Consider the following 27,718-nt stretch of genomic DNA (forward strand, 5'->3'; position numbering starts at 1 on the left):
CTTTCAGGCATTGAGGAACTGTGCTAGGGATATTGTTTTGAACAGAAGACTCTTCTTCTAAGTGTTCCTGTCTGCCTTAGGATTTTCTGTTAGAAACAAGAATAAGACCAAAAAATATTTTAAAAAACTGTAATACACTCTTAACATTTAAAAGATAATACCTAGTTAGTATCAAATATTGACTCTCTTTTAAAAATTCTTTCTAGGTTGAATTCATTTCAGAGAGCAACAGCTTTTTTCAGTGGATCCATTCATCAAGTGAATGTTACAAAATCTTTGGACTTCATTACAGAAAAATTTATATACCAAAAGGAAAATGAGTACGTGATTGAAGTTATGGACATTTGAGGTTTCCCATGCAGTCAGTGGATTGAAGGATGAGTGCTAAATAGATTAATCCTGTGGACTTACTATTTTTAAAATCAAGAGTATATCATCTTGAGAGCACAACCAACATTTACTCAACATGTATTTTATGAAAATAAAGGAGAGAGACAAGAACAAAATTAAAAGAAGGTAGATGAAGACCATCATCTCTTCGAATGAAGATAACCCAGTGATGTTAAATCCTTTGCAGAATCCTGCTTGTGGTCCTAAAGACAAGACTCTTTTTTGATGGGACCAGTGTTAAGGGGAAAGGGAGCTTGTGGATATACAACTCCCACTTGAAGAAGTGACAGTCATTGGCATGAGTGACTCAAAAAAGGAAATAAAGAAACTTTTACCTGAATGAAAAAAAAAAGTCTTTTTTTTTTTTTAACCACTGTAACTTAAAAAGCTTCTTTATAACCATTTGGGGGAAAAATTGATAACAGTTTTATAAAAGTAAAGAAAGGCAGATGTCCGCAAACAGTTCCCCTCCATCATCCCAGAAGTCTGTATTGCCTGCAACTCTTCCTGCTGTGCTTCCAACCCCTTCTCCATGTTCAAGTCCTAAGACCGGACTCTCTGCCCGACTGTCCAATGGAAGCTTCAGTGCGCAGTCACTTACCAACTCCAGGGGCTCCGTACACACAGTTTCATTTCTACTGCAGATTGGCCTTACACGGGAGAGTGTTGCCATTGAAGCCCAGGAGCTCTCATTATCTGCTGTCAAGGATCTTGTGTGCTCCATTGTTTATCAAAAGGTACTGTACATAATGTTTATGTTGATAGTTTTCTCATTAGTATTGTTTTTAATGCTTCTCTGTACATATAGCTGTTAGTAAACATATATGAATAAAAATGTAATTAATTTGGAAAAAAAGGGAAAAAAGTAGTTAATGTCCTGATCCTGAATATTTTTAGGAGCATCTTGATAGAGCTAGTATGTTAAAATCTGAAAGTATAAATTGTAACATGTTGTTGTTGTGTACCATAGAATTGGAACCAACCAATAGCTAACCCTCTGGCAGGTTTACAGAGGCAGTTAATTGTAGGGGCGGAGATTGCTCATCTTTCTCCTGTGGAGAAGCTGGTGGGATTCAAACTATGTGCCTTTAGGATTGCAGTGCAGCTTCTTGCCACTAGGCCACAAGAGCTCCCTAAACTGTAGCATGTTCTTGTAGTGTACCATAGAGTTGGAACTGACCCATAGCTGACCTTCCAGTGGGTTTTCAGAGGCAGTTAATGACACAGGAGAAGATTGCCCATCCTTTCCACAAAGCACCTGGTAGCCTTGAACCATGTGCCTTCAGAATTACAGCACACCTGTTTGCCACTAAGCCACCAGAGCTCCCTAAACTGTAGCATATGGAACTTATATTCCAGATTCCGTTTTTAATTCAGTTATCAGTAGGCACAGATTAAGAATACTCTTTATGCTGTTTGTCTCTTTAAGACATGCAAATTTAAATAAAGTCGGTTAGATATCAGAGTCTTACTTGTTTCCAGAGAAAACATGTATGAGCTAGAGAAAACTAGAGGATGGCATTAAGGTAACATACAAAAATGGTAGGATGGATACACACACACACACACACACACACACGATAGGACACAGAGGCTAAGTCCCAGGTTTATTCACTATTCTTACTAGGTTTCTTCTGCTTTATACTTTGCTTTTAGTTTTTTAAAAAACTAACATCTTATTGTGCTTTAGGTGAGCCTTTACATGGCAAATTAATTTTCCATTCTGTAATTGATATACAAATTGCTTTGTGACATTGTTTTAATCTCTACAGTATGTCAGTACTCTCCCCATATCCACTCTCGGTTCCTAGTTTCCTTTCACCTTCTTTTCTCCTGCCACTTCCTGACTTTTCTTTGCTTTTAGGCAAATGCTGCCCATTTAATCTTTTAAAATTGTTGTAAAGAATTTATTCCTCGTGGATCTTATTATTAGTTTTGTAGATCGATCTATTACTTGGTTGAGAGGTGGTCTAGGAGTGTGTTCCATTCCATTTTAGAGTGATAACGTAAGGAAATAGTCTCTGGATTTTCTAGTCTTTTAGATCAGTTAAGTGTAGGGGTATTTTGTTGTGTTTTTTTATGAATTTACATTTTCTACATTTTCCCTGGGACCTTTCCTCGTGTCCTTGGTCAGAATACCTGTAGTGAAAGCGGGCATCTTCTGGCCTTATGCTAGAGAAAGGCCATGATTCACATAGCTGTGAATTTTCTTGGGTTTTCTTCATTATGCTTTTGCCCTGTGTAAGAAGAGACTAATGGTTGTAACCTACCTGGACACTCAAGCTTTTATGGCCCCACATGCTACTCATAAAACTAAATTGTCAAACAGTGACTTTATGTAACTGGTCCCCTAAAACTGTGATCCTTACTCTTCAAGCCCCATAGTTCAATCATAAGAATGTTTGGTTGTGCCTGTGATGTTTCTGTAGCTATGGCCCCTGTGTGGTCTACTATGTATATGTCTTCTTTCCCTCTAGACACTGATTTTGCTTTTCAGGGAAGATGTTCCAGATCCACTTTCAAGAGAGACAAACACTTTAATATAGACAAACACTGTTCTTTGTATTATTATTATTATTATTTTATTGTATACTGGTTTGCTTACAAAGTTCATATACATTGTTTTTCACATCAGATCTTTCCCTTACTCATCCCTCTCTCCACCTATCAAATTGTGCAACTCTATGATCAATCCCCCGCCCACCCCCACCCCCTCATCCCCGTCCCCTTGCATCTCAATATCAAGAAAACAAAGATTCTCATCACTGGACCAATAGGCAGTGTCATGATGGATGGAGAGGAGATTGAACCTGTCAGCAGCTTCATCTTCTTTGGAGCCAAAATTAACACTCTTAGTACCAGCAATCTGGAAATAAAGAGACGCATTGCACTGGAAAAATCTGTAGTTTCCAAATTATTGAAGAGTAGTGATGTCAGTTTGAAGACTAAGGTGCTTTTGATTCAGGCCATACTCTTTCCGATTACTAGCTATGCATTTGAGACCTAGACAGTGAATAAGGATGACAGAAAAAGAATTGATGCTTTTGAGCTATGGTGTTGGGAAAGAGCACTAAATATCCCATGGACGGGCAAGAGAACAAACAGATAAGTCTTGGAGATGGTGCAGCCAGAATGATCTTTGGAGGCAGGAATGGCCAGGCTTTGCCTCACATACTTTGACATATTGCTAGGAGGTACTAGGCTTTGGAGAGGGACCTCATGCTTGGGAGGTGAAGGGGCAGCAGAAGCAAGGAAGACCCTCAATCAGATGGATTGATTCAGTGACTGGGGTAATGGGTGTAGGTGTGTCAGAGACAATAAAATTGACACAGGATAAAGCAAGGTATGTTATACATAGGGTCGCCCTGAGTTGTAAGCAACCTGACAGCCCATAACAACAACAACAGAGGCTGTTGGGTTATATTGTTCTTTTTCTATTTGACAAATGTTTGTTAGAGAATTCATTTTGCTTTCCTTATTTTTATGTGACAGTGTTCTTATGGATTTGCCATTTTTTCATAAGTGTGTAGGCTGTGTGAATTGATTACATTGAATTTTTTAAAATTTATAGTAAAACTTTAATTCCATTATAATTTCTTGAAACAGTTTAAAATTAAGCCTTGCCTTGATACAAGAAAAAATTGGCCATTTAAAACCTCTAACAGCTGTTGACACCTAACATTTTACCCATTATAAATATACCTAGTTAGAGATAGAAGAGATATATCAATGTACAAGACTCAAATTGCATGCAGTTATAATGATAAGCTTTCATAATATATAGCTGCAACTGATTGAGGGCTATACAAATGTTGAGTTTTTCCTGAGAAATTCATTGCTGCCTTGTTTAAGTCAAAAGATTATGTGAAAACACTTGAGCCTCATATTTCTTTCTCTTACACTAAAGATAGTTGAAGTTTGAGATTTCTAGTTCTTCAGGGGTTCAAGCTATTATCAGACTAGGATTTGTGGGAAGTACTCAACACAACCAATCCCAAGTTTGGCAACCATCTACAAACTGGCACCTACAACTAAGCCCTACAGGCATAAATTTTCCAGAGTTATAGAATCTCATTCCCATGATGGCAGCCAAGGTTCCAGACATAGCTAGGAAAACCCAAGTGTTCCCGGGATCCTGAGAGAGCTGGTAAGCACCCAGGCCTGCCAATTCCCCACAGAAAAGCCCAGCAGCCAGAGATGGGACGCTGCCTGCTTTTGCATAGCCAATGATCCCACCAGAGGCAACCAGTGCTGCATAACCAAAGCCAAGCCAGTGGATGGGCACTAGTATTCCAGGCTCCTTCTGCATTGTTGTCATCTCGCTTTGTTGAACTGAGAGAGGACACTATGTCTGAACCTGAACCGCTCTGCAGAGGTCAGTTCCAGTGCACAAGCAAAGAGAGGCCTGGGGCAGGACTTCTTGCCTTGCCAGAGAACGGTTACATTGAGTTCTTAATGAACTAAAACTATATTCCAAACAAAATATGTCTTTTTTTTTTAAATTATATCTTTCTTGGTGGCAGTGGTGTTGTGTAGCATATAGTCAGAACTGAACCATAGCTGACCCTCCAGTGAGTTTTCAGAGATAGTAAATCACACAGGAATTGATTTTACATTCCTTCTGTGGAACAGTTGATGCATTCGAACGACATACCTTTGGCTGTACAATTCCTTAACACCAGAGCTCCCTTATCTCACTTAGATGAATATATTCCAATCAGTCTCTTCATTATATTGTTTTAGTTGCTATACTTTCTATGGATTGTCTTTCTCCTCAGATGTACAAGTAATTAACAATTTAAAAAATTTGTGAAAATAATCCATGCTTCCTATGTTTTATAAGTGACTCATTTAATTGTAGTCTAAAATAAGAATTAAATTCAATTTAAAAATCATCTTATGAGTAAATTTGTCACACTGGACAATAATTACCAAAGATCAGATGACTGTGGAATGACATCAAGCACATCATTCATGAAGAAAACAAGGGTCATTAAAGACAGGAATGAAAGAAAAGACCAAAATGAATGTCAGAAGAGATACTGAAAGTTATATTGTAATCGAAAGAAGCCAAAACAAGGTGGAGGAGTGCTGAGGTAAGAGAGCTGAACAAAAGATTTCAGAGGGTAGCTCAAAAAGACGTGGTATTATAATGAAATGTGGAAGGAGCTGAAGTTAGAAAACTATGAGGGAAGAACTTACTCAGCATTTCTCACTAAAAGAAACAAAATTTAAGCCTTGTGTTGCTATACTGAAAGGTTCTACAGGCAAAATCTTGAATGATGTAGGAAACATCAAAAGAAGATGGAAAAAGTATACAGTCACTCTGTCAGAGAGAGTTGATTGACACCAAAACATTTCAGGAAGTATCATATGATCAAGAATTAATAGTACTGAAGGAAGAAGTCCAGGCTGCTCTAAAGGCATTTGCAAAGTAACCAGGCCTCAAGAAATTGATTAAGGTGTTGCAAGAAACAGATCCAACCCTGGACATGCTCACCAGTTTCTATTAATATATAGGAAGACACCTGCCTAACCAGGTGACAGGAAAAGATCAATATTTGTTCCAAATACAAAAAGTGGTCCAACAGAATGTAGGGAACTCTGGTGGCTTAGTTGGTAAAGAGTTATACTGCCAACCCAAAGGCAAGCAGTTCAAATTCACCAACTTCTCCATGGAAGATGGTCATTCTCCTCACATGTGATTGCAGCGTCAGTTAAAAAGTATGTTCTAACTCCATGGTACATAACAAAAACAACAACAATAGAATGTGGAAATTATTGACCAATATTATTAACATCATTTTGCAGATAAAATATTGCTGAAGATTATTAAACAAACAATACATCAATTTAAGCTAGATTAAGAAGAGATCATGGCACAAAAGATAATCATTGCTGATATCAAGTGGATCTTGACTGAAAGAAAATATTGGTTACATCTCAGCACCAAGAAAACAGATATTCTCACTGTTGTGTCAATAAATAACATTATGATAAAGAGAAAAGATTGAAGTTGTCAGTGATTTAATTTTCTATGATAACAACAGTCAAGAAATCAAGATGTGTTGCATTAGGGAAATCTGCTATCAAAAACTGCTCCAGAGTTGGTTGTTGTGGCATTTTTTTAAAGGAGTTTAATGATTAATAGTCATAACAAAGCAACTATTCACAAATAATATTGACAGTGTAAATTTATTGTCAATTATAATACCACCACAGCTTTTACTAAAATATACAAAATATGTAAAACACATGTAAATAAAAGATTGTTTTTGTTTGCTCTAGAGTTTTAAAGAGCAAGGGTTTTAGTTTGAAGACCAACGTGTTCTTGATCCAAGCCATGGTATTTTCTTTTGATTCCTATGCATTTGAAAGTTGGAATATGAATAAGGAAGACCAAAGAAGAATCAGTATCCTTGAACTGTAGAGTTGACGAAGAGTATCACATATACCATGGGTTGCCAAAAGGACAAACATTATCTGTCTTGAAGGAAGTACAATGAGAGTTTTTCTCACTTACTTTTGTGAAGCATATTTTCAGGAGTAATCAGTCCTGGGAGGGAAGTATCATGCTGGGACAGGCAGAGGGCCATTGAAAGAGAGGAAGACTCGAGGAGATGCATTACAGAATGATGACTACATTGGGCATGACAGATCATTAGGATGATGCATGATAGGGCAAGTTACAGATCTGTTGTTCATAGGGTCATTATGAGTCATAGTCAACTTGATGGTACGTAACAATAACTAAGACTAATAATTCATTTTTTGTAGATCCATAGAACCATTTATGGATTGTTCAGTATCTTTGCTTTTAGTTTCCTTTCAATTATTTTTTTTTATTTTGTACTGATTTATTTACAAAGTTTGAATATATGGGCTTATTTTAAAAAAAGATACTTCCCATTTTCTTCACCCACCCGCCCATTGCATTGTGCAACTCTGTGATTAACACCCTACCCCCCATCCTCACTCTTCTATTTCCATCTTCCCCCCCTTGGATCCTCCTATTCATTCTATAATAATGGTTTTTATATAGTATTTATCCTTGTGGAACTGAGTTCACATAGCATAATGCTCTCCAGTCCTTCCCAAGTTAGATAGTAATTTACAAAATGATTGCTCCTGCGTGCTGCATACTATTCCATTGTTTGAATGTACCACAGCTTCTCAGTCCATTTGTGGTTGAACATCTGGGCTGTTTCCATGTTTTTGTGATAGTGAATAATGCTGCTATGAACATTGGTGTACAAGTTTCCATTTGAGTTCTCCTTTTCTTGGGGTATATCCCACGCGATGTAATAGCTGGATCATAGGGAACTTCTATGTTCAACTTTTAGAGGATCCCTTCAATTCTTAAAGTGATGTTCCACAAATATTTTTTTGCAACTAGATTGTAATTTTAGTTTAAATGAAAAATTTTACCTGAAATATTTATAATTTACATATGTTTCCTTTTTATCTGAAACCATAGAAACTCATAAACTATGTTTTGATGGCTTCTGTGTTGCATCTTACATGTATAGAGAAGCAACCTAGAGTTTTCTTACTGGATTGTTCTAAAATCAGTAATATAATATTTTCATGTAGATATAAGATGTCACATGAAAATGAAATTGTAATAATCATGAAAAATTAGACTGTTGGGAAGGAAATAAAAGGGGCATAAATAAAAGAGTAATTCAGATAAATAAAGCATATACAAATTTTTAAATGCCTGAAATTAATACCATTATAGATTGAATGTGAATCAGTATCATAGTGATTTGAGTATTTGTAACATGAGCTAAAATCCTAAACTGCTGTTTGTTAAGTATATTGTTGTTGTTATGTGCTGTTGAGTTGGAATGAACTCATAGCTGACCCTCCAGGGGGTTTGCAAAAGCTGTAAATGGCATTGGAGAAGATTGCACATTGCTCTCCCATGAAGCAGCTGGTGGATTTCAACACTGTGCCTTTGGATTGGCAGCACAACTCCAACCACTAAGCCACCACCAGTACAGTAGGAGTATTTAGCCAGAAGTTAGGTCAACCCTATTTACCATGTAACTTTGGGCAAGTTATTTCACTCTTCTGAATCATAGTTTCTGTATCTGTCAAATAAACTGGGATGATTTAGATTATGAAATTACAGCTATGAAATTCTCAATTGTTTACTTTCAATTTGAGTCTTTACTGCTAAAGACAGAAAGATCTGAAGGGATGGCCTGATCCAGGTCTTGTTAAAAAAGTCTTTAAGGGAACCAGGTTAATCTACAATATTTAACCACAGAGAATTTTAAGTTCCTTACTCATCTTCACTCACTCACTTATTGTGGTAGAGTAGAAACTTAATCACAGTTGACTGCCTGGCAGGTTTCCAGAGTTCTGAATCCTATGGGAGTAGATTGCCCATCTTTCTGCTATAGAGTTACTGGTGCAGTCTGCCTACCATAGAAGCATGGCCTTTGTGTCAGCAGCACACCACCCATTACACCAGTGCTCCTTTTATCTCCCCTCTTGTTTTGGATAGCTTGCTGCAAGTCTTCTACTTTTGTTTCTTATACGTGTACAGCTTATATTTTAAGTCTTAGAATTCTGAAATAATTAGTTGCATGATACTTTGAAAGTATTTTGAATCTATCAAGAAAAGTATTATTAAAAAATAATTTTTGATAGAGGGTGGTGGTAACAGGTTTTATGTTAATAGAGATGACTTCCTCCAGTAAATTCCATCTATCTGCATATACGAAAGAACTGAGATTAATAGTAGCTATTATTTATTACATGACTTCAGGTACCTAATTCTGTTCTAAATTCTTGGTATTTAGTCATTCTTCACCTTTGGGCAAGTACTACTGAAATCTTCATTTACAGATAAGAACAGGGTTAAAATAATTTTGTGAAGCTTTTAGAGTAAGAATTTGAAATAAATACAGGCAACCCAGCTTCAGAGTTTATACTTTTAAATTCTTGTACTGTAACTAACCACGTTTTTCTTTATTATCAAGCATTGCCTATTCATTATTACCACAGATGAATGATATAGTACAGTTTATAACCACTGAATACAATTCTCATGAAGCTAAACTGTTTGTATATTCTTTGAGCCTGCAACCTTAGATGTATTAAATATCCTGAATTAAACCGTTCTAATTATTATTCATAAGAACTGATATTTAAAATGCCAGAAGAGCCACCAATATCCACCAGAAGCTCTGTTGGAGAACGAGGGGCAATCTCCTATGCCAGTGGATCTAATTCAACAGTACACAGCAACAACAAAAACAACAAATAAATACCTTCATTTTTAGAACAATATTAAACTGTTTTACCTTTTATAGAGTGTCTTATAATTGGTATTAAATAGCATATAATTTTTTCAGACTAACTACTGGGGACTAAGGTGTGCCTGATACAGGCCATGGTCTTTGCAATCACTTGTTATGCTTCAGAGAGTTGGACAATAACTAGGGAGGACAGAAGGAGGATTGATGCCTTTGAGCTGCGGTGCTGGAGAAGAGTATTGAATGGACTGCCAAGAAAACAAACAGATTCATCCTGGAGAGGGTTAAACCAAGCTACTCCTTGGAGGCAAGGATTCTGAGGCTTTGTCTGACATACTTTGGGCATGTTGGAAGGAGGGACAGGTCCTTAGAGAGGGACATCATGCTTGGGAGGATGGAGGGACGGCACAAGAGCGGAAGACCCTCTATGAGATGGATTGATTCAGTGACTGGGGTAATCAGGATGTGAGTGTCAGAGGCAATGAGACTGGCACAGGATAGAGCAGGGTTTAGGGCTGTTGTACATAGGGTCGCTATGAGTTGCAAATGACAGCACATAACAACAACATATTTATATTCTTTTACAGTTTTTGTATGTCTTGTGATTTAAATAGTTAATTTCTTTTTATTCCCAGGAATTTTCTAAGACATAGGTGGACTACAGTTTGTTTATCCATTTCCTTGTTGAAGGAAGTGTTGATTGGTTCTATCTTTTTGACAGTTATGAATAAAGGTTGGTTGGTGTGTGCTCTCAAGTTAGAACCGACCCATAGCTGACCCGATTATTTATCAGATGCTTGCCCATCAGTCTTCCACAATTATAAATATAGCTGCTATAAACACTTGTGTCTAAGTTTTTATGTGGACATAAATTTTCAGTTCATTTGAGTAAATGCTTACAGGTCATATGGAAAGCCAATGTTCAACTTTATTTATAAGAAGCTGTCACTCTTCCAAAATGGCTCTACCATTTTGCATTGTCCCAGCAGTAAATATGAGTTTCTTATTTCCCTGCATCTTTGTCACCATTTGGTGTTACTCATATATTAGATGTGTGGTAGAATCTGTTCCGTTAATGTTCAATTTCTTAATTATATATAATGTTGAGTTTCTTGTGTACTTACTTGTGTTAAGTATGTCTTCTAGGAGATTTTGTCAAGGTTTAATTAGATCATTTTTATATTTCTGAATTTCATTAGTTCTTTGTGTATCTTAAATGCTGGCCCTTTATAAAATTTAGTTTTGTAGATATTTTCTTCAGTCTGTGGTTTATTATTTCATTGTCTTAACAGTATCTTTTGCAGAGCAGTTTTGACTTTAAATCAAGTCTGACAGCACATTTTTGTTTTGCTGTTATTAGTGTTATGTCTAAAAACTCAATTCCAAATCTGAAGTCACCTAGATTTTCTTCCATATTATTGTGTAAAATTTAACATTTAAGTCTATGTTCTGCCATTAATTGATTTTGGGGAAAGCTGTAAGATCTGAATTTCGATTTTGTTTTGTTTTTCTGCCTGTAGATAGAGTTTTGGTACCATTTTTTGAAAAGACTTTTTTATCCATTGAATTACCTTTGTCAGAAATAGGTTGATTGTATTTGTGTGAGGAGCAGTGATGTTTGAGGACTCGGGTGTGCCCGATTTCAAGCATCACTTGTTATGCTGCTGAGAGCTGGACAGTGAATAAGGATGACCGTAGAATAATTGATGTCTTTGGACTGTGGGGTTGAGAAGAGTATCAAATATCCTATGGACTGCTAAAAGAACAAAGTTATGTCTTGGAGGAAGTATAGCCAGAGTGCTCCTTGGAGACGAAGATGATGAGGCGTCATCTCATATCCTTTAGGCTTGTTGCTAGGAGAGGTTATTCCTTGGAGAAGGACACCATGCTTGGAAAAGTGGAGGGATGGTGAAAGAGAGGAAGACCTTCACCCAGGTGCATTAACACAGTAACTGAAGCAATGGGCTCAAGAGTGTCAGAGATGGTGACGATGGCACAGAATTCAGATATTGTAGGGTTGCTGTGACTTGTACTCTACTTGATGGCACCTAAGAGCAACAGTTTATTCTTTGGCCAATATCCCACTGTCTTGTTCTCTGTAGCTTTATCCTGAATTTTGAAGTCAGATGGTACCAGTCCTGCAACTTCATCAAATCTTATGATGGCTGTTTTGGATCTGTTGCCTTTCTATATTAAACTTTCAAGATCTCTGATGACATAGTCCATAGGGATTTGTGCTGCTGCAGCTCAAATATACCAGTGGTCCCTAGGGAGAGAGTTTACAGTCTGTATTACAGAGTCTGCTGGAGGGTCAGATATGAGTCGGTTCTGACTTGACAGCTATGAAATTATATAATCTGTGGGATCAATTTGTCAATATTTACAATATATCTTACTGAGATTTTAATTGGAATTGTATGTCTATCTGTGTTTCATTGACTATGCAAATTGACTGTGTGTATCATAACAAACTGTGGCTGACTCTGAGAAGAGTGGGAATCCCAGAACACTTGATCGTGCTAATGCGAACTGAGGAGGACCTGAAGCAGCTGCTGCAGAGGGTCGAGGACTGCAGCCTCCAATATGGATTGAGGCTCAATGTCAAGAAGACAAGATTCTCACCACTCGACCAATTGGAAGCATCAGGATGGATGGGGAAGAGATTGAAATTGTTCACAGCTTTAGTTTGCTTGGCTCCATAGTCAGATGCAGGTTGATCTGTGATTTTCCTTCTGAGTAAGTTCTTTGCCTGGTCTTGGTACTCAGTATAGAATGAGTTAGTGTTTATTTATTTCTTTAATAAATCATGACTTTCAAATTTACTTCTTTTTTGGTGAGTTTTGGTAGATTGTACCTTTCATTTCCATTTGTAGTAAAAAAGAACATTTCCAGGTCCATCCTGAGTCAATGCTGTGAACGACAGGGTTCTGTCTTTCTGTCTGTCTGTCTATCTATCTACAAGGAGTTCTATGAATGCAGCTATCACGCGCATGCGCGCGCGCGCACACACACACACACACACACACACACACACACACACACACACAAAGACACATACACACCCCCTCCCCCTCTAAAGCCAAAGAGGAAGAAATTAAAGATTTTCATCAGCTTCTGGCATCTGAAACTGATCAAATATGCAATCAATAGTCATAATAATTGGTAACTGGAATGCAAAGTTTAAGAACAAGGAAGAATAATAGTTGAAAATTATGGACTTGATGACAGAAAGGAGGCTTGATACAGAGTGATTGAATTTTATACAATCAATGATTTTATTCATTACAAATATCTTTTATAAAAACCACAATCTGATTATACACATGGTCTTCACCTGATGGGTTACACAGGAATCAAATTGACTACATTTGTGGAAAGAATCATAAGAAGGTCAGTATCAGCTGTGAAAGCCAGGCTAGGTACACCATCAGTTACTCATGTTCAAGTTCAAAAAGAGTCTGAAGAAAATGAAAACGAATCCACAAGAACAAAAATAGGACCTTGAATCTATCCCACTTGAATTTAAAAAGTGAGGAAATAACCATCTCACTAACAAGTTTAAGATGTTGAACACTAGGGAGCTCTGGTGGCCTAGTGGCAAGAAGGTGTGCTGCAATCTTGAAGGCATGTGGTTCGAATCCACCAGATTCTCCACTGGAGAAGGAGGGGCAATGTCCTGTGCCAGTTGGATCCGATTCATTAGTACTCAACACCAAAAACAGCAAAAAAGAAAAAAATAAGATGGAAGGAGTACATAGAGTCACTTTACCAAAAATAATTGGCTAATTCAGAACCATTTCAGGAAGTAGCATATGATAAAGAATACATGGTAACGAAGGAAGAAGTTTAAGCTGCTCTAAAAGCATTGACAAAAAATAAGGCCCCAGGAATTGATGGAATACCAGTTGACATATACCACCAAACACATCCAGCACTGGATGTACTCTCTAGCTTTGCCAGAAAATCTGGAGGACAGCTACCTGACCAACTGACTGGAAAAGATCCATATTTATTCCCATTACAAAAAAAAAAAAAGTGATGCAATTGAATATGGAAATTAGCAAACAATATTATTAATAATGCATGTAAGCAAAATAATGAAGATTATTCAAAACAGCTAGGATTGTGCACTGCTAGAAAGCATCCAGAGATACAAACTGAATTTAGAAGAGGCTATAATTGATGTTGTTGTTGCCTTCAAGTCAAGCACTCCTCATAGTGACCCTATAAACAAAAAGGCCTGAAGCCCCTCTACAACTATCGACATTTATCAAAGTTCACAGTTTCTGGAGGCAAGTTGTTTAGGAAATGGATACCACTCCTGCTTCCAGACCTGCCGTCAAATGTTATTGGTTGAGTCACCTGAGATGCATAGTGACCCTTTGTACAGCAGCTCTGAACCCTTCCCTGTCCTGAGCCAGTCTCACTAATTCTGACATACTAACTCCCATCACACCAGTTACTGTATCAATCCATCTCATCTGGAGTCTCCCTCTCCTGTGCTGTCCGTCCACTCTTCCAAGCATGATGTCCTTCTCCAAGGACACATGCCCAAAGTAAGTGAGGCGGAGCTTCAAAATCCTACCCTCCAAGGAGAGACTTGGTTTCACCCTAAGACAGACCTATTTGTTTTCTTGGCAGTCCCTGGTATGTCAAGACTCTTCTCCAACACCACAACTCGAAGGCATCTATTCTTCTTCTGTCATCCTTAGCCATTGTCCAACTTTCTGAAGCATAACAAGTAATTGAGAAAACCATGGCCTAGATTAGGCGCACCTTTGTCTCTAGACTGACGTCATTGCTCTTCAGCACTTTGGAGAGATCCCTGACAGCAGAATTCCCCAGTGCAATTCGTCTTTGGATTTCCTGACTGCTGGTGTTTAGAGTGTTGATTGTGGATCCGAGCAAGCTATAACTGCTAGAGCAAGCTGTAATTGCTAACAACCTCAGTCTCATCTCCATCTATTTTGGTGCTGCCAATTGACACAGTGTGAGAATCTTTGTCTTCTTGATGTTGAGTCTTCTTCCATATTGAAGACTACAGTCCTTGGCCTTTTACAGCAAGTGTTTCAGGTCTTCTTCAGTTTCAGCAACCAAGGTTGTGTCATCTGCATATCATAAGTTGTTAATGAGTTTCCCTCCAATCTTGATGTCGCACACCTCCTCATAAAGCCCTGCTTCCTTAATGATCTGTTCTACATACAGATTAAAAAGATATGGGGACAGGATGCATCCCTGACACTTCTTTCTTGATTTTAAACCAGGCAGTGTTTCTTTGCTCTGTTCAGAGGACTTCTTGGTCCAAGTATAGGTTTTGTATAAGCTTGGTAAGTGTTCTGAGATTTCCATTTTCCTCAAGGTTTGCCACAATTTATTGTGATCCCCACAGTTAAATGCCTTTGCATAGACAATGAAAGACAGACATTCTTTTGGTGCTCTTTGCTCTCTGCCAAGATCCATCTGACATTAGCAATAATGTCCCTAGTGCCATGACCTCTTCTGGACCCATCCTGTATTTCTAGTAGTTCCCTGTCAATGTACTGTTCAAGTCTTTCCTGGGTAATATTCAGCAGGATTTTGATAGTGTGTGATATTAGTGATATTGTTTGATAATTTCTACACTCTGTCAGGTCACCTTTTTTTGGAATGAGAATAAATATGGATCTCCTCCAGTCAGTTGGCCAAGTAGTTGTCCTCTAGATTTCTTGGCACAACTTGATAGGCACATGCAGGGCAGCATCTGTTTGCTGAAATATGTCAATTGGTATTCCATCAATTCCTGGGGCTTTATTTTTTTGCCAAGTCCTTCAGAGCAGCCTGCAATTCCTCCATAGTAGTAGAGATATTACTGTTGGTGTCAGGGGATCTTGGCCAAAAACAGAACACCAGAAGATGCCTATCTTGTTTTACCAGCTATGCAAAGGCTTTTAACTGTGTGGATCACAACAAATTATGGCTAACATTGAGAAAAATCAGAATCCCAGAACACTTGATTGTGTTTATACCTAAACCAATACCTGTTGTCCAAACACAACAAGGGAACACTGCATAGTTAAAAAATCAAGAGTGATCAGGGATGTATGCTTTCTCCATATATTTTTAATCTATATACTGAACAGATCTTTCAGGAAATTGGATTCCATGAAGAAGAACGTAGCATTAGTATTGGAGGAAGAGTCATCATAAATCTGTATTATACAGGTGACCCTACCTTGCTTGCTAAAAATGAGGAGGACTTGAAATGCTTGTTATTGAAGATCAGAGACTTCAGACTTCACTATGGTGCTGAGTAAGAGTTGAGGCTCATATGGGCAGTCAAGTGAATAAGTAGTTCTTTCCTTCTTTCCTGGGGAAAGTGAAATCAGGATGGTGAAACTGTTTTACATATTTTGGGCATGTTGCAAGGAGAGGCCAGTCATTGCAGAATGACATCATGCTTGGAAACATGGAAAGTCAGGGTGAGAGGGAAACCATTGACTGGATGGATTGACACAGTGTCTGTAGCGATGGGGTCAAGTGTATCAGAGATAGTAAGATTGGCTCAGGATAGGGCAAGATTCAGAGCAATTGTTTTTAGGGTCACTATGAACATGATTCAGGATCAATAAAAGTGTGCTTCAGGGATACACCCTTTCTCCACATCTTTTCAGTTTATATACAGAACAGATCATTGGGGAGGCTGGGCTTTATGAGGAGGAATGTGGCATGAAGATTGGAGGAAGCCTCATCAACAGCTTGTATTATCAGATGACACAACTTTGCTTGCTGAAACTGAAGAGGATGTGAGGCATTTGCTGCAGAAGGTCAAGGACTGTAGTCTTCAATAAGGATTGAAGCTCAACATCAGGAAAACAAAGATTATCACTACTGAGCCGTTTGGCAGCTTTATCATGGATGGAGAAGAGATAGCGATTGTTGGTTACTTCAGCTTGCTTGGTTCCACAATCAGTACTCTTGGTACCATCAGTCAGAAAATCAAATGATTAATTGCATTGAGAAAGTCTGCTGTAAGGGACCTCTCTAGATTACTGAAGAGCAACTATTTCAGTCTAGAAACTAAGATGTGCCTGATCCAGGCCATGGTCTTCACAGTTAACTTGCTATGCATCAGAGAGCTGGACAATACCTAAGGATGATAGAAGGATTGATGCCTTTGAATTGTGGTGGAGAAGAATGTTGAACCTACCGTGGACTACCAGAGAATAAATATGGCTGTCCTGGAGAGGGTGAAACCAGGCTGCTCCCTGGAGGCCAGGATTTTGAGGCTCTGTCTCACATACTTTGGGTACATGGCCAGGAGGGACCAGTCCTTGGAGAGGGACATCATGCTTGGAAGGGTGAAGGATCAACACAGGAGAGAAAGACCCAGGATGGGAGGAATTGACTCAGTAACTGGAGCAGTGGGATTAGGTCTGTCAAAGATGGTGAGAGTGGCTCAAGATAGGGCAGATTTCAGTCCTAATATACATAAAGTAGCTATGAGTCACAAACTACTCAGTCACACATAACAACAATAACAATGAGTCGTGGTTGACTCAAGAGCACATAACAACAAAAAACGTGGCTGTAAACCTTAAAAATACTGTAGCAAGAGATTTTAGAAGAGGCATTTAGTCAGTTTAGAAAACTGGAGTGAGTGAGAAACTAAAAGATTATGCATTCGTGCATTTTGATGAATGAGATGGTGCTGTCAAGGCTAAGGAAGAAATTAATGTCAAAGATACAGAGGGAGAAAATACGGAGATTGTTTTTACTAAGGCACCTGATCAGAAAAGGAAAGAAAAGCTCAGAGGCAAGCAGCAAAAAATAAAATGTGTAATGATTACTACGATTCAGGTCCACCTTATAAGCCCCCTCCAACAAGAGGTTGAGGGCGTGGAGGTAGAGGAGGTTATGATTACCCTCCAGATTATTATGGATATGAAGATTATTATGGTTATTACGGCCATGATTACCATAACTGTTTTGATGGATATGAAGATTCATATTATGGTTGTGAAGATTTTCAAGTTGAAGCTAGAGGAGGGGGTGGTGGAGTGGCAAAGGATGCTGCTCCTGTCAGGAGAGCTAGTTATTCACAGAGAGGAGGTCCTGGATCAGCAAGAGGCATCCGTGGTGCGAGAGGAGGTGCCCAACAACAAAGAGGCTACAGGGTGACCATGGTGGAAATGGAGGAGGAAAGAGCAAAGCTGATGGGTACAGTCAGCCAGATTCCAAGTGGCACCAGAGCAGTTCTCAGAACTGGGGCTCTCAACCCACTGCCCAGCAACTGCCCCAAGGTGGTGCTCATTCTCATAACTGTGATTACAAATCTGAAAAACAGGAGTTTTCTACATTTGGGCAACCGTGAACGTAGAACAGTCATAGTTGTTATGTGCTCTGGAGTTTCTTGTAGACTCATGGAGACCTTAGGCACAATAGCTCTGAAGCCTGCCCCGTCCTGAATCAGTCTCACTGACTCCCACACACCTACCAGTAGGCTTCTGTAAAATTAGAGACTTCTAGCTTGGTCAGAAACCCTAAATCTGAATGAGTGCTGCTGTAATTTGTGACTTCTCACAAGATACCTATTTATGTATGTATTTTAACAATCTGCTTGGACATACTTCTGATGGCTTCTGGTGAACTGATTTTATTTTTAATTTTTTTCCAATAAAGATTTTCTTAGATCGTGAAAGAAATAGTGAGTTTGCGTTTCTGCTTGAAATCATTTGGCTCAAGCCCATGGTGGTTGTAGTGTATATACCCTGTTTCCAAGTAGTGTTTAGATTTAGTGTCTTAAAAGGTAGTTGTTTAAAACTGAGTATGTCTTTAATATCTTCTATCAGAATAACTATTTTATTGTTACCAACTTAAATTGCTAGAATAAGGTACATTGATACACAACTGGTTTTTTTGTTTGTTTTGAACCTTGACCTAATTTGGTTTTTCAAGAGCATTTTGGCTACTTATATTATTTATGCTTTTGTTTATTTAAATAAAAAATTCACACACACACAAAATGGACATAGTTGCTTATTTGTTCTGCTACTAATTGAATGATCAGTTGTTCAAATCCACCTGTTGCTCTTCAGGAGAAAGATAAGTAGCCTCCTCGAATTAAGATTTGCAGCCCTAGCTATCCAGTGAAGGCTCACCAGGAATTGGAGTCACCTTGGGGGCCGGGGTTGTATTTGGTGCTGTCAAATCAACTATGAGTCATTCACCCATGAACCATGGATCTTAATCTTGCCTCATCATCATCTTCATTACATTTGACTCCATTGCTACAGTCATGGTATCAATCCAACTCATCCAGGGTCGTCCTCTCTTTAACGGACCCTCCATCTTTCCAACCATGATGTCCTTTTCCAAAGACTGGCCCTATTTAACAATGTGGCCTAAGTGTAGGACGAACTTTTACCATTCTTTTTCCTTTTATAAGGTTGCACTTTCTCCAAGACATTTATTTGGTGTTTTGGTTTTGTTTTGTTTTGTTTTTAAGCCCATGGGATATTCAGTACTCCTCCAACAGCACACTTCAAAGGCATCCACTCTTCTGTTATCCGTATTCATTGTCCAACTTTCAGAAGCACAGCAAGTGATTGAAAAGGCTATGGCTTGTCTGATGCAGTTTAAACTGACATCACTTCTCCTTAACTCCTTGAAACGATCCTTGACAGTAGATTTTCCCAGTGGGTTTGATTTAGTAAATAGGAAGTATTATCTCATGGTAGTTGTGGTTTGCATTTGTACTATGATTTTTAGTAATCCTTTCAGATGCTTTAGCCTGTTTTATAATTGGCATAATTGTTTTTCTTGCTGACACTGATTTATATGTAAATATTTTATATTTATGTTGTGTTTCACTTTCTTGATTCCTTTGAAAAATTTTTACATTTCATAAATTTTTTTTTCATTTCTTCCCTTTTATTGTTTGTATTCTTAAGTAATATTGCTATGTGAACAGTACTAACTTTTATGATCCCTAAATGCAGGATTGTTATGTGCCATAGAGTCTCTTGTGACTCATGTTGTTGTTGTTGATGTTATATGCCATTGAGTCATCTGTGACTCATAGCTACCTTATGTACAACAGCCATAAACTCTGCCCTATCCTGTGTCAATCTCGCCATCTCCAACACACCTACCCTCATTACCCCAGTCACTGAGTCAATCCATCTCATCCAGGGTCTTCCTCTCCTGCGCTGTCCCTCCACCCTCCCAAGCGTGATGTCCCTCTCCAAGGACTGGTCCCTCCTTGCAGCGTGTCCAAAGTATGTCAGATGAAGCTTCAGAAACCTTGCCTCCAAGGAGCAGCATGGCTTCACCCTCTCCAGGATAAACTTGTTCATTTTCTTATCAGTCCATGATAATTTCAATATTCTTGTCCAACACCACAGCTTGAAGGCATCAATTCTCCTTCTGTCCTCCCTAGTTATTGTCTAGCTTTCTGATGCATAGCAATTGCAAAGACCATGGCATGTATCAGGCGCACCTTAGTCTCCAGACTGACATCTTTGTACTTCAGTACTTTGGAGAGGTCTCTAACGACAGACTTTCCCATTGCAATACGTCTTTTAATTTCCTGGCTGCTGGTGCCAAGAGTGTTGACTGTGGAGCAAAGCAAACCAAAACTGTGAACAGTCTCAATGTCTTCGCCATCTATCCTGATGCTACCAATCGGCCCAGTGGTGAGAATCTTTGTTTTCTTGATATTGAGCCTTAAACCATACTGAAGACTGCAATCCCTGACCTTCCACAACAAGTGCTTCAGGTCCTCCTCAGTTTCAGCAAGCAGGGGTGTGTCATCTGCATAATGCAGATTGTTCATGATTCTTCCACCAATCCTGATGCCACATTTCTCCTCATAGAGCCCAGCCTCCCGGATAATCTCTTCTGCACAAAGATTGAAAAGGTATGGAGACAGTATGCAGCCCTGGTTTACACCCTTCCCAATTTTAAACCATGTAGTGTTTCCCTGCTCTGTTCTGATGACTGCCTCCTGGTCCAAGTATAGGTTTTGCATTAGCATAATTAGCATAAAGTGTTCTGGGATTCCCATTCTTCTCAGTTAGCAACAGTTTGTTAGTATCCATACAGTCAAATGTCTTTGCTTTGGTAGCAGGTTAAAGAGTGTGGAGCCTCTAGGTAGTGCAGATGATTAACATATTTGTCTGGTCACCGAAAGCTTGGAGGTCACCCAGAGGTACTTTGGAAGGAAGACCTAGTAAACTACTTCTGACAAACAATCGTCTTCTATACTTTGTGGAACACAGATATATTCTAACACACACTGACTCAGTGCCAGCTAGTGTGAAAGGTGTGTGAACCAAGTTGCTTGCCATGTTTTTCCCGTATTTCAGCAGTTTTGGGTGAATTGGTTATAATCACATGAGCTTTGACAAGTGTTGACATGAGCTGCTTTATTTCATTCTTTGTATCTTTCCCTTTCTTGCTTTTAAACAATCCACGGGAAAATTTTCAGACTTGTTTTATCAGTGAGAACTTCTTGATAACTAGCTATTTTTTAAAAAAATTAACAAAAATTTTCAAGTTGTCATATTTAGAAGAAGCAGGAGTCTTAAATGTTAGCAAATTCAATGTATATGGTTGCAAAGTTATATGCAACTTAAATGTGGTTTGGTTTATAATAGTGTTTTTCATCCTTAACTGTACTGGAGACTAATTGGAGGACTTAAAAAATCAAAACAGTTACTCCTCCATACTGACTAAATTAAAATCTCTTAAAGGAATCTGTATAAGAGCCCTATCAGTAATTCTGATAAACAGCTAGAGTTGAGAAGCTTGTAGTTTAATGGAAAACAGCAACTATAAGGACCAGATAAATGTTAATCTGAAAAGAAATTTTTATGTGCTGCATAGTTAAATTATATATTTTGTTTTATGAGCTTGTCATTTCATTATTTTCCGCATACTGAAAATATAGTACTGTGCCTTTAAATCACCTCCTAATTCTACAATTGAATGAGGTTGCAGTGATAGCCCAAAATTTTAGAGGGAAGTCATTGCTAGTAATTTTCTTTCCTTGTCAATTTGCAAAGAACTGAATAATATGATATAATTCTCTCTTGGAAGGTACTAGTGTTATAGTTCACCAGTTAACAAATACTAATGATTTACTTTATTCAAGCATAGGGCTAGGTTAGATACAGTGAAGGATACCAAGGTGGAAAACAAATTCCCTCCCTGGCTATAATTATTTATACTGTAGAAAAGAGGAAAATGAATGGATGCTAAATTACTGATGTAAAGTAGACCATACTTGTTTTTGATTGCTGTCTAGTCCAACACGACTCATAGTGACCCTGTGAACAAAAGGTCTAACGCCTTTCTATAACTCTTGTCATTTATCAAAGTTCATCGTCTCCAGAGGCATGTTGTTTAACAAGTGGATGCCACTCCTGCTTCCAAAGACCATAGTAAATCTTGTTTTAATGGTACAGAAATGATACAGTGACTCAAAACAAGAAATATCAGCTTGTTAAGAGTTGCAGAATCCTTTTTCAAGCTCTGCTTTTCCCCTTTGTATCACCAGCTGTAATCCTTCACCCGGAGGAATAAACCTGAGACCCTTGTATGATGTCCACCTACTAGTTTTGAACAGTCTGTAACATGAATAAAGTAGGATTCCTTAGTATCTTCAGTAGTTTATGAGCAGAGAAGCCTTTCCATGCACTCTTGTTAATGTTCAGTTAAAGCTCTGTGATTCAGCTTCCTAGTTTGTTGTTGTTTGTTCTTACGTGCCATCAGGTCACTTGCGACTCAGAGCCACCCTATATACAACAACCCTAAAGCCTACTCTATCGTGTGCCAACTTTATTGTCTCTGACACGCCTATCTTCACTACCCCAGTCCAATCATTGTATGAATCCATCTCGTCAATGGTCTTTCTCTCTTTCTCTGTCCCTCCACCCTTCTGAGCATGATGTCCCTCTCCAACGATTGGTCCCTCCATGAAGCATGGCCAGAGTATGTCACACAAAGCCTTAGAATCCTTGCCTCCAAAGAGCAGACTGGTTTCACCCTCTGTAGGACAAACCTGTTTGTTCTCCAGCAGTCCATGGTATAGTCAATTCTTCTCCAGCACCACAGCTCAAAGGCATCAGTTCTCTTCTATAATCCCTAGACATTGTCCAGCTCTCTGATGCATAACAAGCAGTTGCAAAGATTATGGCCTGGATCAGGCACATCTTCGTCTCCAGACTGATGCCGTTGCTCTTCAGTATTCTGGAGAGGTTTCTGACAGCCATCTTTTTTCCAATGCAGTTTGTATTTTGATTTCCTGGCTGCCAATACAAGAATGTTGATTGTGGGGCCAAGCAAACTAACCCTGTTAACAATCTGAATCTCTTCACCATCCATCCTGATGCTGCCAATAGGCCCAGTAGTGAGAATCTTTATTTTCTTGATGTTGAGCTTCAATCTGTATTGAAGTCTGCAGTCCTTGTCCTTCTGCAGCAAGTGCTTCAACTCCTCCTCAGTTTCAGCAGTCAAGGTTCTGTCAACTGCATAACGCAATTTGTTGATGAATCTTCCACCAATACTGATGCCACATTCTTCCTCATACAGCCCAGCGTCCTGGATAATCTGTTCTGCATATAGATTGGAAAGGTATGGAGACAGAATACATCCCTGGCATACACCTTCCCAGTTTTGAACCATGCAGTTTCTTCTTGACTTCTGACCACTGCCTCCTGATCCAGGTATAGATTTCACATAACCACAATTGCATGTACTGGGATTCCCATTCTTCTCAGAGTCAGCCACAGTTTGTTGTGATCCGCAAAGTCAAATGCCTTTGCATAGTCAATGAAAAACAGATAGACATTCCTCTGGTACCCTCTACTTTCAGCCGAGATCCATCTATTATTATCTGTAATATCCCTAGTACCATGACCTCTTCTAAACCTAGCCTATATGTCTGTCAATTCTCCGTTAACGTGCTGCTTCACTAATTTTTGGATAATTTTGAGGAGAATCTTGCATGTGATATTAATGATATTGTTGGATGATTTCCACACTCTGTCAGGTCACCTTTCTGTGGAATGGGATCTCTTCCAGTCAGTTGGCTAGATTTCTTGGCCCAACTTAGCACATCTAGGGCAGCATATGTTTGTTTAAATATTTCAGTCGGTATGCCATCAATTCCTGGAGCCTTGTCTTTTGCCAATTCTTTCAGAGCAGCTTGAACTTCTTCCTTCATCACCACAGGATCTTGCTTATACATTGTTTCATGAAATTCTTCAGTGTCAGCCAATTCCTTCTGGTACAGTGATTGTTATACTCCTTGAGCTAGATCTAATTTAACAAGAAATTTGGGTTTTTTTCTGTTGCCCTTGTTACTTTTCCATTAAGTCAGTGAACATTTATTTGTAGCTCAGCAGTAAGTAGGTGACAGAAATGTGTTTTTACATATATAAAGTGTTATTGTAGATTAATTAGAAAATGAAATTGTACATTTAAGATTACTTACAAGATCAAGATTCCCCAAATCATATCTCCACTCCATATTCTCTCTTAAGCTTCAAGTGTGTTATATTCTATCTTCTCAGCTTTCGTGGCTCTTGTTATTCTATTTAGAATACTTTTTCTCCTTCCTCTTCATCTACTTACGTCTCCAGAAAGTCTTTTTCTGGCCTCCCTGATCTGAGTTAGATGCTGGCATCTTACATAGCTTGCAGTTTACTGTTAATATTGATTGTAACTGTTCTTTTAAATAATGCCACTGTAAAATTGTTTTAAATGTAGCTACTATAAGACTGCTGTATGAGGTCAACCATCATGTCCACAGAAAGTACTCAACAAGCATTTCTTGATTGAAAGAAGGAATTCTTGTGAAGCAGTATATGGTGTAATAATTAAAAGCATGAATTTCAGGATCGGTCTGGGAATCATACGTACCACTGAGATCAATTTAGTTTTGTGTGTCTATTTGTACACAAAAAGGAGCGGGTGATATAGTACATAGTGTGTTCTGTTGTTTCCCAAAGATCAGTAGTTCAAATCTACCAACCACTCCTCTAGAGAAAGATGGAAAGATGGGCAGACTCCTCTCTGTTAACATTTACAGCCTCAGAAACCCAGTGGAGGAGGGTCACTGTTAGCCAGAACCAGTGCAGTGGTTAGTGAGGTTTTAAAATAGCCATATATCTTAAATGTTATGTTTATATGCTTATCACATTAACTATTATGTAGTATGTGATCACATAATATTAATTATCAGTAGTGTTATTTGGTGATCTAATATTAGTGGCTTCCAAAGTGAAAAATACACACTATAACTACAGGTGTTTAGGATTCCTTGTTTGTTAAAATTTGTTAGTGATAATCCTGAAATGAATAAAAGTTTCTGTGTGGATCATAACACATTATGGCTAACATTGAGAAGAAAAGGAATTCCAGAACACTTAATTTTGCTCCGGCAAAACCTTATGGATAAACCAAGAGGCTGTTATGCAGACAGAGCAAGGAAGCATTGCATGGTTTAAAATCAGGAAAGATATGTGTCAGAGTTGTATTTTTTCCCCATACCTCCAGGTTTATCCATGTTGTGAGATGTCATAGCTTCATCCTTAAGCTTAATGTTATATAATATTTCATTGTGTTTATGTACCATAATTTAACCATTCATCTCTTGGTGGACATTTACATTGCTTGATCTTTTTGCTGTTATAAATAATTCTGCTGTGAACATGAGTATACAAATATTTGTGTCAAGTTATTTTTTCTCTTGGATATATATTTAGTAGTGGGATTGCTGATTATATGGTAGCTCTGCTTAGAACCTTTTTTAACCATTTTCCACAGTGATTGTATTATTTTATGATACCACCACCAATGTATAAGAGTTCCTGTGTCTCTATACTTTCTCCAGCCTTTTCTTATTAGTGTTTTCTTGTAATTCTTTTTTTTTATTTATTTTTTTTTTATTTTGTGTGCGTGTACCGTCAAATCAGATCTGACTGGTACAGGAGGATATTGCGCCTCCTTCTCCGGCAGAGCATCTGGTGGATTTGAACCGTGTTCCTCTGGGATTGCGTGCAGCTTCTTGCCACTAGGCCACCAGAGCTCCCCCTTGTAATTCTTTATATGGAATATTTGGAAGGAAATTATAAAGGGATATAGTAATTTATATTGTGGTAATGATGACAGGTACATACTGTTGTTTTATGTGTGTGCCGTTCAGTCAATTCCAATTCATAACAACTTTATAGAATAGAGTAAAACTACCCTATAGCATTTCCGTAGAGAAAACTCTGTTGGCCTAGTGGATAGAAAGTTATGCTACCAAGCCAAAGGTGGGTGATTTCAATCTGTGGCCCTCGGGCCTGGTTTTAATTGTTTTTGGTCAAACATTCTTCTAAGTGTTATAGCACTGGTCTGTGCATTTGCTGTACAGAGGTAACTCATGGTTGCTGTGATGCTAAACACTGTGACACTGTGTCAAATGCGATAATGGTTACCAATGGTAAACAGTGTTTGGTGGTGCTCCCCAATTAAAACAAGCTTGCAAGCAGAAGTGACATCCACTTCCGAAGTAGCTTGCCTCTGGAAACTCTATGAACATGGAGAAACAATGAAAGTTATGCATTTGTTCAGCTCTTTCATTCATAGGGTCGGTATGAGTTGTCTACAACTCAACGGCACTTAACAGCAACAACAACAACATTATTTGGTGCATAGATAATTATTATTGTTATGTTCTCCTGTTCTGTTGACCCTTTAATCATTATGTAGTGGCCTTCCTTATCCTTTTTGATGGTTTTTGCATTAAAATTTATTTTACCAGAAATTAGTATTGCTGCTTCTGGTTTTTTTTCTGGTTGCCAGATGCTTAGTATGTTTTCATCCACCTTTTTATTTTTAGTCTTACTTTATCTTCACTTTTCAGCTGTGTCCCTTGTAGACTGCATATTGATGGATTTTGTTTTTTTATCCAATCTACTACTTTTTTTTCTCTTCTTTGGTGCTTTTAAACCATTCACATTCAGTGTGATTATTGAGAGACAATGTTTTACTGCTATAATTTTGTTGAGTTATTTTTGGTGTTGTTGCTAATTACTTTGGTTCATCCTGTTTTCTGTGACACCTCTGTATAAAGGACATCTCTCAGTGTTTCCTGCAGTGCTGGTCTTGATCTTAAAAATTACTTTAGGTTCTGTTTTTCTGGGAATATCTTGGTCTTCCCTTCATATTTGATGGCCAATTTTGCAGGATACAGTATTCTTGGTTAACATTTGTGTTCTTTGAGTATTTGATGTATATCATTCCACTGTCTTGCTCTTGCTCACATGGTTTCAGCTGAGAAATCTGCATTTAATCTTATTTGCTCTCCTTTATAGGATACTCTTTGTTTCTCCCTCGCTGCTTTCAGAATTCTCTCCTTTGGTTCTGGCAAATTTGACTATGTTATGGCTTGGTTTGTTTCTTTTAGGGTCTGTTCTATATGGTGTTCTCTCAGCTTTTTTAATATATATTCTCTCATTCTTCATTATGCCTGGGACGTTATCTTCTAGTAATTCTTCCACAACTTTTTCGATGGCTTTAACTTGCTTCTTTCTGTTCTGGCATTCCGATGATGCACATGTTCTTTTTCTTGACGATGTCCTACATTATTCTTGGGTTTTCTTCTTTTTTCTTCCTTTTTGATTCTGCATTTTATTCTAGCAGATCATTGGTGACAATTCTATCTTCTATTTCACTGGTTCTGTGTTCCATCTCTTCGACTCTTTTTCAAGTGTCCTTCCATCATATTGACAGCATCTGAAACAAACATTGGACCTCATATTTTGGATTGTGGTTCCTTGTTTTTCCAGTACCTCTAATGCCTCGTTTATTTTATCTACATTGTTTTGGATTTTTTTTAAGCGTCTCTTGGTTTTTGCTTGCTGTTGTTGTTGTTGTTATGTGCCGTCGAGTCATTTCCGACTCATAGCGACCCTATGCACAACAGCCCTAAACCCTGCACTGTCCTGCGCCAACCGCACCGCCTCTGACACACCCATCCCGATTACCCCAGTCACCGAATCAATCCATCTCATAGAGGGTCTTCCCCT

At 38.4% G+C, this 27,718-nt stretch overlaps 1 protein-coding gene and 1 pseudogene across 1 annotated transcript in view; one reads left to right on the forward strand and one right to left on the reverse strand.

The window, feature by feature from the left end:
- Positions 1-839: 839 nt before the first annotated feature.
- Positions 840-27,718, forward strand: part of PRKD3 (protein kinase D3) — a 138,073-nt gene continuing 111,194 nt past the window's right edge. Inside the window, exon 1 of the mRNA XM_006882391.1 lies at positions 840-1,127. Within this exon, the coding sequence (XP_006882453.1) occupies positions 840-1,127 (288 nt within the window). The remainder of the gene's footprint in view (positions 1,128-27,718) is intronic.
- LOC102859499 lies at positions 4,345-4,699 on the reverse strand (annotated as a pseudogene).

This window comes from Elephantulus edwardii, unplaced genomic scaffold (assembly GCF_000299155.1).
Source record: "Elephantulus edwardii isolate Elephantulus edwardi_28Jun2011 unplaced genomic scaffold, EleEdw1.0 scaffold00019, whole genome shotgun sequence".
Taxonomy (NCBI): Eukaryota; Metazoa; Chordata; class Mammalia; order Macroscelidea; family Macroscelididae; genus Elephantulus; species Elephantulus edwardii.